This window comes from Ovis canadensis, chromosome 3, assembly GCF_042477335.2.
Source record: "Ovis canadensis isolate MfBH-ARS-UI-01 breed Bighorn chromosome 3, ARS-UI_OviCan_v2, whole genome shotgun sequence".
NCBI lineage: Eukaryota > Metazoa > Chordata > Mammalia > Artiodactyla > Bovidae > Ovis > Ovis canadensis.
This window is the reverse complement of record NC_091247.1, coordinates 227,336,348-227,349,791: the sequence shown is the minus strand read 5'-3', so window position 1 is coordinate 227,349,791 and position 13,444 is coordinate 227,336,348. Positions and strand designations below refer to the sequence as shown.

Sequence of the window (13,444 nt, the reverse complement as noted above, 5' to 3'; positions counted from 1 at the left end):
TCCAGTTAGCAATTAGAATTGCTGCCTCCGTGGTCTGAATATTCTATTATGATTATGTTTGTTGTGGTGGTCTGTGATCAGTGAGCTTCGATGTCAACACTGCAAAAAGATTGTGACTTCCTGCAGACTCAGATGACAGAATTTTTCAGAAATGATTTTTAAATGGAGGGATGTTTTCGCTTTCTCAGACATAATGCTCTCGCGCACTTGCTGCTGCTGCTGCTGCTAAGTCACTTCAGTCGTGTCCGACTCTGTGTGACCCCATATATGGCCTCCTACCTGGCTCCCCCGTCCCTGGGATTCTCCAGGCAAGAACACTGGAGTGGGTTGTCATTTCCTTCTCCAATGCATGAAAGTGAAAAGTGAAAGGGAAGTCGCTCAGTCGTGCACTTGCTAGACTACAGAATTGTATACGCGTAACTTTTAATTCAGCAAGCCAGGCTTCAGCAATACGTGAACCGTGAACTTCCTGATGTTCAAGCTGGTTTTAGAAAAGGCAGAGGAACCAGAGATCAAATTGCCAACATCTGCTGGATCACTGAAAAAGCAAGAGAGTTCTAGAGAAACATCTATCTCTGTTCTATTGACTATGCCAAAGCCTTTGACTGTGTGGATCACAACAAACTGTGGAAAATTCTGAAAGAGATGAGAATACCAGACCATCTGACCTTCCTCTTGAGAAACCTATATGCAGGTCTAGTCAAGGCTACGGTTTTTCCAGTGGTCATGTATGGTGTGAGAGTTGGACTGTGAAGAAAGCTGAGTGCCGAAGAATTGATGCTTTTGAACTGTGGTGTTGGAGAAGACTCTTGAGAGTCCCTTGGACTGCAAGGAGATCCAACCAGTCCATCCTAAAGGAGATCAGTCCTGGGTGTTCATTGGAAGGACTAATGCTGAAGCTGAAACTCCAATACTTTGGCCACCTGATGCGAAGAGTTGACTCATTGGAAAAGACCCTGATGTTGGGAGGGAGTGAGGGCAGGAGAAGGGGATGACAGAGGATGAGATGGTTGGATGGCATCACCGACTCAATGGACAAGAGTTTGGGTAAACTCCGGGAGCTGGTGATGGACAGGGAGGCCTGGCGTGCTGCAGCTCATGGGGTTGCAGAGTCGGACATGACTGAGTGACTGAACTGAACTGAACTGAACTTTTAATTCGCTGGGAAACCAGAATGTGTGATTCACTTTATTGTGATATTTGCTTTTATTGCCCTGGTCTGGAACCAAACTCCCAATGTCTCCAAGGTCCGCCTGTAACGGTGGGTTGTGATGATGCTTATTGTCTCTTTTTCTTTTTTAATATTTATTCATTTGGCTGTGTAGGGTCTTGGCTACAGCACATGGGATATTTGCTTTTCCCTTCGGCCTGCGGCATCTTTAGTTGCAGCATGTGGGGTCTGTTAGTACTCCCTGACCAAGGATTCAACCTGGGCCTCCTGCGCTGGGAGCTCGGAGTCTTAGCCACGGGACCACCAGTGACGTCCCCATTTCTAGTGTTTTCTAGTTGAGATACATACCATGTTTAAGGAAGTATCTGTTTATTCCTATTTTATAGGGAATTTTTAAAAAATCAAGAATGAGCATTTAATCTTAAATGTTCTCCCAGTACCTGTGAATACGATCATGTGTTAGTTCTCATTTGAACTATAACTTTATCATGACTGTATAACTAGATTTCCTAATATTGGACCATTCTTCTATTTTTGAGTTAAATTCTACTTGGCATACTTTTAACAGATGGCGGGATTCTATTAAATATATTATTTAAGATTTTTATGTTATATGATGAGTGCAGTTGGCCCATAATTTTCTCTGTGTTGTTTTGTGGGGTCAAGACTGCACCTCCTTGTTAAAAAGAATTTGCAAGGCTCTTAAAAACCTGTGCGTAGCATTTGAGCTATCTGTTTCTTGAAGATCTGGTAGTGAGTGAGTGATAGCTGCTCAGTTATGCCTGACTCTTTGCGACCCCATGGACTGTAGCCTGCCAGGTTCCTCTGTCCATGGAATTCTCCAGGGAAGATTACTGGAGTGGGTTGCCGTTTCCTTCTCCAGGGGATCTTCCCGACCCAGGGATCCTGCATTGCAGGAGAGTCTTTGCCACCTGAGCCACCAGGGAAGCCTACTATTAAGAGACATTTCTAGGTATGAAGACAGGTCAGCTTAAAAAGTATCGGCAGACACATGCTTGACTTTATCTTATAATCTATAGACAATACATTGGAATATGTCATGAATCCATACACCTTTTCCAAAGGGAAACCCAAGACAGAAGGAGAAGATCTGGTAACGTCCTCTCAAAAGCGTCTCTTAGCTCCAGCGCGCTTGTTCAGGGAGCAGCTCTGCGGCAGCTCTCTTTGTTGCAATACGTGCCCATGATTCCTTTCTTTCTTGGCCTTGCTGTGCAGCTTGCAGGCTCTTAGTTCCCCGACCAGGGACTGAACCTGTGCTTCCCTGCAGTGGAAGCGAAGAGTCCTAACCACTGGACCGCCATGACCATCATTTTTAACGGCTGTAAACTGTTTTAAGTACTGAGTTACCATAGCTTGTTTCACCTGTGTGGTTTACTGGTCCGCAGAAGGACTGGGGTGGTTGTCAAGGAATGCCTCCTGAAATCCAGTTCACGACTATTCCAAAGCTCTGGTTAGTGAGAGATAATTCCAAGATATTAATAGTAGCAACAGCATGTTCATCCATCGAGTGTTGAGGAGGCACCTGTTACCATTCTGAGCACCTGGGGTTAGCTCTACTCTCCAGGGAGGCTGTAGGACAGAGCTCCTGGGGGCTCAGATGTGCAGTGGGAAGGTTTGGAAGCCTGAGTTGATTTCTTGGTTGCTCACCAGAGACCCTTCAGTGTCCTCATTATACAGTGGCTGGAAGACCCCAGGCCCGGGGTCTTGGAAAGAGTAGGAGGGGCTGGGTTGGAGCCTCAGAAGCTCTTGAGCTACTGGATTCCCAAGCTTCTGTGGCCTTATCTTTAAAACTGAAGCCTGAGGATTTTTTAAGCTCAGGTTATCCCATCTTATCAGTTAGAAGCAACAGTTAGAACTGGACATGGAACAACAGACTGGTTCCAAATAGGAAAAGGAGTACATCAAGGCTGTATATTGTCACCCTGCTTATTTAACTTCTATGCAGAGTACATCATGAGAAATGCTGAGCTGGATGAAGCACAAGCTGGAATCAAGATTGCTGGGAGAAATATCAATAACCTCAGATATGCAGATGACACTACCCTTATGGCAGAAAGTGAAGAGGAACTTAAAAGCTTCTTGATGAAAGTGAAAGTGGAGAGTGAAAAAGTTGGCTTAAAGCTCAACATTCAGAAAACGAAGATCATGGCATCCGGTCCCATCACTTCATGGGAAATAGATGGGGAAACAGTGGAAACAGTGACAGACTTTATTTGGGGGGCTCCAAAATCACTGCAGATGGTGACTGCATCCATGAAATTAAAAGACGCTTACTCCTTGGACGGAAAGTTACGACTGATCTAGACAGCATATTAAAAAGCAGAGATATTACATTGCCAACAAAGGTCCATCTAGTCAAGGCTATGGTTTTTCCAGTAGTCATGTATGGATGTGAGAGTGTGACTATAAAGAAAGCTGAGCACTAAAGAATTGATGCTTTTGAACTGTGGTGTTGGAGAAGACTCTCGAGTCCCTTGGTCTGCAAGGAGATCCAACCAGTCTATCCTAAAGGAAATCAGTCCTGAACATTCATTGGAAGGACTGATGCTGAAGCTGAAACTCCAATACTTTGGCCACCTCATGTGAAGAGCTGACTCATTTGAAAAGACCCTGATGCTGGGAAATATTGAAGGCAGGAGAAGAAGGGGATGACAGAGGATGAGATGGTTGGACGGCATCACTGACTCAATGGACATGAGTTTGAGTAAACTCCGGGAGTTGGTGATGGACAGGGAGGCCTGGCATGCTGCGGTCCGTGGGGGTGCAGTGTCAGACATGACTGAGTGACTGAATTGAACTGATCCCACCTTATCAAGTTGCCATGGCGATCTGCAGAGGTCACAGGGAAAAGGACTTTCAACCATAGTGCGTGCTAAGTCGCTTCAGTCGTGTCTGACTCCTTGCGACCCCATGGGCTATAGCCCACCAGGCTCCTCTGTCCATGGGACTCTCCAGGCAAGAGTACTGAAGTGAGTTGCCGTGCCCTCCTCCAGGGGATCTTCCTGACCCAGGGATCGAACCCTCACCTGTTAGGTCTCCCGTGTTGGCAGGCGGGTTCTTTACCTCTAGTGCCAGCTGGGAACCCCCATAAGCTGTAGAGTGCAGGGCAAGCGTGAGCCGTCGCCACCGTCAGTACTGTTGAGCTGTTGGCATGGTTACGTGTCCTGCAGAGTGACGTGGACAGTCTGTGGCCAGGTGGCAGGAGAGCATGGAGCTGGGCACGGGTGGCTCAGGTTCAGTCCTTGCACAGTGGCGTGCCCTCTTCCATGCTTCCCCAAAGCCACTAGTCTATAAAGGACTCTCCAGACGGAGATGTCTTCAAAGACGGTTACTTATGAAGGCAGGTCACTCACTGCAGGCAGCGGGGGAGGCTGGGTCCCATAGTCCCATTTGGAGCTGGCAGATCCCAGACTCTGTGATACGGCCCTTGCTTCTTATTCACGGATTCTGTATTTACGGATTTAGCTATTCACTGAAATGTACCCATCACCACACAGGCGGTACCTTGGGTGCTTCTGTGGTTAATCGCAGGTGTGTGCAAAGTGGTGGGAAACTGAGTCACCCGGGGTGCATGGTCCCAGCTGAGGTTCACAAGGTGGCGCCTGCCTCCTTGTCTCAGCTCATCCTTTCTGTGGTCATTTTGGTTGTTCAGTCGCTCAGTCGGGGCTGATTGTTTGTGACCCCATGGACTGCAGCACACCAGGCCTTCCTGTCCTTCATTATCTCCCGGAGTTTGCTCATGCTCATGTCCACTGAATTGGTGATGCCATCCAATCGTCTCATCCTCGGGGTCTATTTAGTGCCATGTATTTGCATGTTGTGCTTTTTGGTGGTGATTTTGCTATTTGAAGTGGCCCCGGAGTGTAATGCTGACGTGTCTAGTCCTGAGCGAAAGAAGGCTGAGATGGGCCTTATGGAGAATGTACATGTTAGATAAGCTTCACCCAAGCACGAGTTAGATGCTGGTGGCCTGGAGCTCAGTGTTAATGGCCCAACTGTGTATACACACATAACACAAGATAGTGTGTAGGTCATTCGATGAAAACGCAACCAGAGGCTTGCAGGAGCCCAGCCCTGTATTTCTGTAGGAGCAGTGGCTCTGTATTTGCCAACAGCATCTGTGGCCACTTGATAGACGAGAGCTACCACCACAGTCACCGTGGATTAGAACAGGCGGCAGGACCCCGGCCCCACAGGGAAGGCGGCGGTGGGTGCAGAGCTGTCCGTGGTGCTGCTCCGCGTCTGGGGCTGAGCAGATTCTGGGGCCGGAAACCTGCTGACCTTGGGCTGGACAGAGCCCTGGAGTTGAGGGAGGTCTGCTGGCCTGGCGGCTCCCGGGGCTTCTGACCCAAGGTACGTCTTGGTGGACAGGCCTTGGGACAGGATGAAGCGAGAAAGGGGCTCACCTGTGAGAGAAAGAGCCGGCACTGATTCCACAGCACTGGCCACATGGAGGCCAGCCACCCTGTGTCTGTTCATACGATTAGCACATCGCGTGGTTCAGGGACACTGGCCGGTTGGGGAGTCATCACCTCATCGGAGCAAGCCAGATGTGCAGGGCAGCAGTGCAGAGCCCCCCCCACCCCCCCGCCAAACACACACGTGGACAGAGCTTTACAGCATGCAGAGGACTTTCCATAATGGCCCCTCTCCCCACCCCCGACCTCACCGCTGGTTCTGGGAGAGTGGCAGGTTAGACCCCTCTGACAGAGGGACTCTCTGGGGTCCCCAGGGGTTCAGTGAACCGATCACCCAGATGGGGAGGAGCAGAGAGCCAGGACCTGAGCTCAGGTCGTCTGGCTGCAAAGCCTAACACTGTGCTGCGCCTCTGCCAGTCTGAGCCCTCACCCTGACCTTGACCCTTCCTAGTTCTGGACTTGGACTGTCTCCTCTCCCTCCCTCTTCTGCTCCCTCTGAAAACAGGGAGCCCCTTCTCCACCCTTGTCTCCCTCTCTCTCTCTAATGAGCTTTATGACACTCATCAGAAGTGATACATTCACGGGCAAAAGTGGTATCATCTTACTATTAAAAGCGTTAAAAGTGAAAAAAAAAAAAAGCAAGCATATGTCCTGTGAGGTTCAGCAGCTCCTGCCATTCAGGTGTACGTGTTTCCATCAAGTGTACATGTTTCGTGTTCGTGTCTCCGTCAGGGGTACGTGTCTCCATCAGGTGTACATGTCTCCTTCATGCGTACCTGTCTCCATCAGGGGTACATGCTCCATCAAGTGTACGTGTTTCGTGTTCGTGTCTTCATCAGGTGTACGTGTCTCCGTCATGAGTACCTATCTCCATCAGGGGTACATGTTTCCATCAAGTGTACATGTTTCGATCAAGTGTACATGTTTCGTGTTCGTGTCTCCGTCAGGTGTACGTGTCTCCGTCAGGGGTACGTGTCTCCTTCATGCGTACCTGTCTCCATCAGGGGTACATGCTCCATCGAGTGTACGTGTTTCGTGTTCGTGTCTCCGTCGGGGGTGCCTGTCTCCGTTGGGGGTGCCTGTCTCCGTCAGGCATATGTGTCTCTGTCATGCGTACCTGTCTCCGTCATGCGTACCTGTCTCCATTGGGGGTGCATGTCTCCATCAGGGGTGCCTGTCTCCATCAGGCGTATGTGTCTCTGTCATGCGTACCTGTCTCCATCGGGGGTGCGTGTCTCCATTGGGGGTGCGTGTCTCCGTTGGGGGTGCCTGTCTCCGTCTGGGGTGCGTGTCTCCGTCAGGCGTGCTTGTGTCTGTCGAGGGTGCGTGTCTCCGTTGGAGGTGCGTGTCTCCATTGGGGGTGCGTGTCTCTGTCGGGGGTGCGTGCCTCCGTCATGCGTACCTGTCTCCGTCGGGGGTACCTGTCTCCATAGGAGGTGCCTGTCTCCATCGGGGGTGCCTGTCTCCATCGAGGGTGCATGTCTCTGTCGGGGGTGCGTGTCTCCAGTTGGGGGTGCGTGTCTCCGTCGGGGGTGCCTGTCTGCGTCGGGGGTGCCTGTCTGCGTCGGGGGTGCGTGTCTCCGTCGGTGGTGCGTGTCTCCAGTTGGGGGTGCCTGTCTCCGTCAGGGGTGCCTGTCTCCGTCGGGGGTGCATGTCTCCGTCGGGGGTGCATGTCTCCGTCATGCGTGCGTGCCTCCGTCATGCATACCTGTCTCCGTCAGGCGTACATGTCTCCGTCCGGTGTGTGCCCGGGGCTCCGGGTGTGTGGTGTAGCAGCTGTGGTCAGGGTGTGAGCGTCTGCTCTGTGACCAGGCGCCGGGGCACATGCCTTTCGTGTCATGCCTGTCTTGTCTGCGCGTCTTCATAGCATCCCTAAAAGCGTGATGGCGATTCGCTTTAGTACACACAGCAGACTCTACCGAGATTTAAGCGCGAGTGATTACTGAATATTATTTTCTTGTTCTCCTTCCTGTTATGACTACTGCTGTGTTATTTGCTGTCATTAATACCTATGGAATGTCTTTGTGCATAAGGCACTTCTTTATTCCCATTTTTTCCTTTGCCATAAGATAGAGTCTCATAAGCGGGAAGATGCTCGTTTGCCTTCCACAAAGGATACAGTAATTTTTGTTCTCTCACAAGAGCTCCGAGTTCAAAGTGTTCTTGCCAGCTTTGGTCATCGTAGCTTTTTCTCAACTTTACCGGAGTATGGTTTATGTCAAGTAAACTCCATGTCAAGTAAGTAAGTGGGCGAGTTTTGATGGTACAGCGCGTTCGGGGCGGCCAGTCTGCTGTCTGTGCCTCCAGTTTCGCCTTTGCTGAAGCATCCTGTGAATGGGGCCTTTCCGTGTGCCGCTGTTTTCCCACGTCTGACTTCCTCACTCGGCGTGATGCTTCTGAGATTTATCCTCGGTGCTGTGTTGATCAGTAGTCTGTTCTCATCACCAGTAACAGGCCACCGAGTGGCTACGCCACGTTCCGTATGCGTCTCCTCCTGGTTCCCAGTTTGGGTTTATTTAGGAACACAGCATCTGTGAACGTTTGTGTACCAGTGTCTGTGCAGACACGGGCTTCGAATCTCTCGGGCAAGTACCTGGAGACGGCTGAATCGCTGGTAAATACACCTTTAGCTTTACAAAATCTGCCATTTTCCTAAGTGATTGTTTTTTCTTTTCTTTCTATTTTTTTGGCCGAGTGGCTCTTCGTTGCTGTGCGAGAGCTCTTCCTGTTGCGGCGGGCGGGGGTTACTCCGCAATTGCAGGGCACCGGTTTCCCCTGTTGCAGACACGGGCTGTGGCCCCCGAGCCTCAGTAGTTGCGGCAGGCGGGCTTGGTTGCCTCGCAGCAGGTGGGGGTCTTAGTTCCCGGACCGGGGACTGACCCCATGGCCCCTGCGTTCACAGGTGGGTTTTTAACCACTGGACCACCAGGGAAGTCCCCTGGTATTTTTATAAAAGGCAAATTTGCCTTCTTAAAAATGACAACTTGTTCTTTCGGTGTGATTTTTTTTAATTGCTAGTGAGATTAATATTTTCCCACATTTTGCCAAGTGGGTCTGTTTCCTTTTCGGTAGTTACCTGTTTGGGTATTTTGCTCATTTATCTATTGCGTTCTTGCGCATTTTCCCTCGTAACTTGCCACGCTGTGAATTCTTTATATACAGACAGTTATTTATTGTGACTTGCGCTCCCCTGGTTTTCATGTTTCCTTTGATTTCAGCTGTGCCTCTCTTGGGCATAAGGGAAATTTTGAGTGTTCAGGGTGGCAAGCGGGTCTTGACTTTCGCGATCTCTCTTCTTGCTTTATCCTGAGTGTCCCTGGTCTGGCCTCTGCCTGATTGTCCCACCTGTCTGTCCTGCCTGCGTCTCTGGGTATGGCACCCACAGCCACTCTTGGCAGTGGTTCTGGCATCTCACCGGTGACAGGCGGGGTACGAGGGGGCTCCCCGACATAGTAGTTTTCTTCCTCCTGAGTTTGTCATCGGTACTGAAACAGTGATACGCTAGTGATAACATCTGTGTGATGTCCACATCGAGCCTTGTTCCTTTCAGAAGTTAGCGCTGGGTCTCCCCACCTGCACCTGCGGGGCAGGCAGGGGCTGCAGATGCTCGGGAAGACGGGTGGGGAGGGCCCTGTCTGGGTGCCCAGGTGCCTTCTCAGCGGGTGGCTGGCCCACCTGCCCGTGGAGTCACCGCTTTGAGCCCTGGGCGATCTGAGTCAGGGGCGCTTCAGCCCTTGTGTTGTGTGTGGTCTTGGGGCTTCATTGAAGGTTTTTCTTGGGTCAAGGCCCTTGTGACTGAAAGAAAAGGGCATGTTCGCACCATGTCCTGCGTGGGGCACCCAGGCCTCGGGTGGATGGTGGCTGGACTGCATCTGTGCTGTGGCACCCTGGGCAAGGCACCCACCTCCCTGAGCTTGTCTCCTGTTAAATTGGGCCAATCCGTTTATTCACGCAGCATTTATTGAGTGCCTGCTGTGTGCCTGGCTCTGTTCTGGGCACTATACTCAGATGATCATCCAGGCAGGTCCGTACTCCTGGGAGGCGTTTGTGCAGCCGGGGCCCGTCGTGAAACCCCAGATGTAGTGATGGCGGTGAAACAAGGTGAGGCGGGAGGGGAGCGCCTCCAGCACGTTTACTGTGGGGCCTGAAGCCGTCCCTGAAGCCAGGAGAGCCATCTGAGCGGCAGCAGGCATGGCAGGAAGGAGCCGCCTGTGCAGAGGCCCCGGGGTAGAGGGGCGGGCATTCCCAGGAGGCCAGCAGGGCTGGTGAGTGGCGAGGGGAGAGGCTGTCACGGGGAGTTTTCTCAGAACTTTGGCGTTCATTCTGAATTCCACGGGAAGGTTTGAAGGGGGACAGGAGCCGACTTTAAATACAGACCCCGTAGCTGTGATGTGGGGGGCGGAGCGGGGGTGGGAGTGGACGCGGCCATGGATGCAGTCCAGGGGAGCTGCCCCCGCCACCCCGGGAGGGGAAGGGCCTGGGGGTGGCGCCCACCAGGCTCTCTGACGGCCGCGGGGCTCCAGCACTTTCCGGGAGAAGCAGTGAGACGGTGGGCCGGTGGTTCGGGAGCGGCCCATCGAGGATGGATGGGGGCACCGGCGCAGGGTGACCTTCGGGCTGGACCCCAGGAGCCCCTCTGTCGCGGGGACACGGGCAGGCAGTGTGCCGCAGCCGCCCTTGCTAACTGGGCCAGATGGGCTGTGAAGAAAGCGATCGCTCAGCGTTTACATTAGGCAAATGGGACCCCTTGTGTGGACCTGCTGGGCCAGGCCCGGCGGCACGCGGAACCCTGGAGAGCACGTTGGCATGTATTTTGTGCCGTCTCCAGCACTCCAGTGCTGCACGCAGGATCCCCACCCCCACCCCTAGACCCAGGGACCTTCCCTTGTCAGAACCTGGGGCTGCCAGCTGCCTGCCGATCGCTTTGCATTCATTATCTGGGTCCATTGCATTGCATTTTCCGAGAGCCTGAGTGTGTGCGTGTGGGTGGTCTGACAGGTCTGAGGACTCAGCAGTTTCTAGCTCTGGGATCTTGGGCCCCTTTTTCTGACTCCTGAGAGTCAGTCTCTTCTCTTGTGAAACCAGGCAGCCGCAGTAACAGGCTGTGGGCAAAGTTCAGTGAGACGGCCCGCACGGCTCTGCCTGGCAACTGCAGGAAGCACTGTGGCCGCCCACCTGGTACCGTGGGTACCACCAGGCTCCTTCTGCTTGCAGAATAAAGAGATCGCCCGAGGGGGTATGCGCTTGAGCCAGAGTGACGCGGATGGTGAACTTGACTCACTGTGGCAGGTGATGGGGTTCGGAGCCCTGACCCACTGCTTGTGGAGACCACAGGGGCTGCCGTAGCCCCCACCCCCAAGGGACCAGGAAGCAGTGGGTGTGGGCAGTCTTGGAGCGTTGAGTCCAGAAGGCCTTCTGCTGGGCTGGGGGCTCAGAAGGAGCTGACAGTAAACTGTCCTGGGAGAGTTCTTTCGTTAGGAAGAGCGCGGCCCACCCCGCCTGATTTTGTGCAGGGGCTTTAGGGCTGTGAGTTGGGCGCTGCCTGTTGTCACAGTGGCCAGTCCGGGGGTCTCTCCCGGCCTTTGCCCCCGAAGCTGATGGGTGACCTTTGTCTTGATCAGGCTCGCCGGCCTGGGCCCCTGACTGATGAGACCCCCTTCTGTTTGCCTTACGTGGGAGCCAGCCAGGGTGTGGGTGTGGGTGGGCTGCGGACCCCCTGGGTGCAGAGGGCGGGAGCCTGATGTAAACAGGGCCGGGGTGTTTAGAACTCCAGGGCCTGAGGGCTGAGCCTGCCCCCGCCCCGCCCCCCTCCACCCCGGGCCCCTGTTCTGACCACCTGTGAAGACAAGGGCAGCCCCATATCCGCCCTGAGGGTCCCGCCTCCAGGGGTTCCAGAAGACAGATGCTCTGGGAGCAGAGGGGAACAACCAGCAGCAATTCAGTATCTTGGGTCTCTAAGCAGTAGCTCTGCAGCACATCTTGCCGTCTCATCAGGTCTGTTCAGACGCCCACCTTCTTTAGGTCCCGTGGGCCAGCCACATCTGTGGTGTCTGCCTTCACCCCCAGGAACCTGGGGATCAGAGAGATCCCTGGGTTGGCCCGTGGTCACACAGCTAGTGCAGAGCTGGAGCGGAAACTCTCAGCCTTCCTACCGGAGCCTGTGGGCTTTTTCCCTCCCTGCATGGGAAAGAGGACCATAAGGATCTAGGTATCACGAAGAAATACTGTCGATAATAAGAAGCAGAGTCAGCCTGGCGTGCTGGAAGGCTGCCTGTCTCCTGCCTGCAGCTGAGCCCAGCAGGCAGAGGGGCAGCTGTCCCTTTAAGTCAGGTTCCCGGGGTGGGGGTGGGGAGGGAGGTGCCGGCTGGGTGGATCTCCCCTCCTGAGCCCTCGGGGCTCCCCGCCAGACAGCCTGCGGCGCCTTCCCTCCGATCCAGGCTTCCCTTCCCCGCGCGATGCTGCTGATTCATCCTGGGGCTGGAGTCCGCGGTGCTGCGGGGCTCGGGGCCGCGCCGCTGGGTGGAGGGCTCGGGACCTTCTGGGGAGGTACCCTTGGGCCTCTGCGGGTGCCCCGTGGGGGCTGGGGCGTGAGGGGAAGGGGGCTCCTCACATCGCGGAGGTCTGCAGGGGGCAGGGAGGGGCCAGGGCTCGGCCCAGGTCCCTCACAGGTGCCCCCCCCCCAACCCCCTCTGGCCTCCTTGCGCAGGGTGCTTCAAGGACGACCGCATAGTCTTCTGGACGTGGATGTTCTCCACCTACTTCATGGAGAAGTGGGCCCCGCGCCAGGACGACATGCTCTTTTACGTGCGCCGGAAGCTGGCGTTCGCGGGCAGCGAGGGCGCCCTGGACGGGCGGAAGGTGAGCGCCCCGGGGGCCCCCCCAGCGGGATCCGCAGGCTTGTGGGCCGGGGGCCTGCAGTCCTCCTCGCGTTAGGAGGGGAACGCGGTGTTCATTCAGCGCCTGCCAGGTGCCAGGAGCTGGGCGGGGGGGGGGGCGGGGGGGGGCACACAGGTGGGTATTATTACTGAGGTTCCCCATGAGCCCAGCAGGCAGCGATGAGTATCGCTACAGTGCCTTGGAGGAGACACGTCCAGAGGCTGGGTGGTCTGGCCGGCATCTCATCCTTAGTAAGTAAACAGGAGAGCGAAGACGTTGACCCCAGAGGCTGGGTCCAGCCTGGCTGTGGGCAGGTGACCTGGCTTGGTGATGGTGGTGATGGTGGTGATGCCTGCCAGCCCCTGAGTCCTCACCTCACCCCCAACAAGGGGCTCAGCTCTCTGCCTCTCCCATCTCCCATGTCTTCCTACAACTGGACAGGACAAGGGCTGTTATCCCCTTTTTACCGAAGAGACCAAAGGCTCACAGGTGACATGAGTCACCTCCGGTGTTTAATCCACTGTTTCAGTGTGTCCACAAGTTAATAGAACAAGCTTTGCATGTCTTTTTAGTGTTTTGTAAAATGTTGAAGCAACCTGTATGCCAAACATACAAAGACAATGTTTTCATTTAAATGCAGAAACGCCTCGGCAGTGGAGACAGGTCTTTGCAGCATGGCTGCCCCAGCGCTTGTGACCCCGGGCTTGGGCTTGGTGGCTGGGGCTAGGTGGCTGGGGCTCATGCCTTCCCTGCCCTGCGCCTGCTCTTTGAGCCTGATCATGCAGGACGGGTTTTCTGCAAACGGACAGGCCTGGTGCCTACTGCAAAGGAGACATGGTGGCCTGCGTGCCTGCAGCCAAATGGCTGGTCCAGGCGGGGTGCATGACAGGCGGGAAGACCTGGGGGTGGGCCAGGGTGCTCTGATGACCATCTGAAGTCTGCAGCGGCTGGCTGTGTG

General features: G+C 54.2%; 1 protein-coding gene across 2 annotated transcripts in view; it reads left to right on the top strand.

Annotated features, from left to right (window-relative positions):
• Positions 1 to 13,444, top strand: part of KIAA0930 (KIAA0930 ortholog) — a 43,298-nt gene that overhangs the window by 16,707 nt on the left and 13,147 nt on the right. Inside the window, exons 1-2 of one of the 2 annotated variants that reach the window (XM_069581762.1) lie at positions 11,939 to 12,156; positions 12,317 to 12,468. In XM_069581762.1, coding sequence (XP_069437863.1) covers positions 12,066 to 12,156; positions 12,317 to 12,468 — 243 coding nt within the window. In that variant the 5' untranslated portion in view covers positions 11,939 to 12,065. Of the gene's footprint in view, positions 1 to 11,938; positions 12,157 to 12,316; positions 12,469 to 13,444 lie in introns of those variants that run through there. The other variant, XM_069581763.1, reaches the window with a different exon arrangement.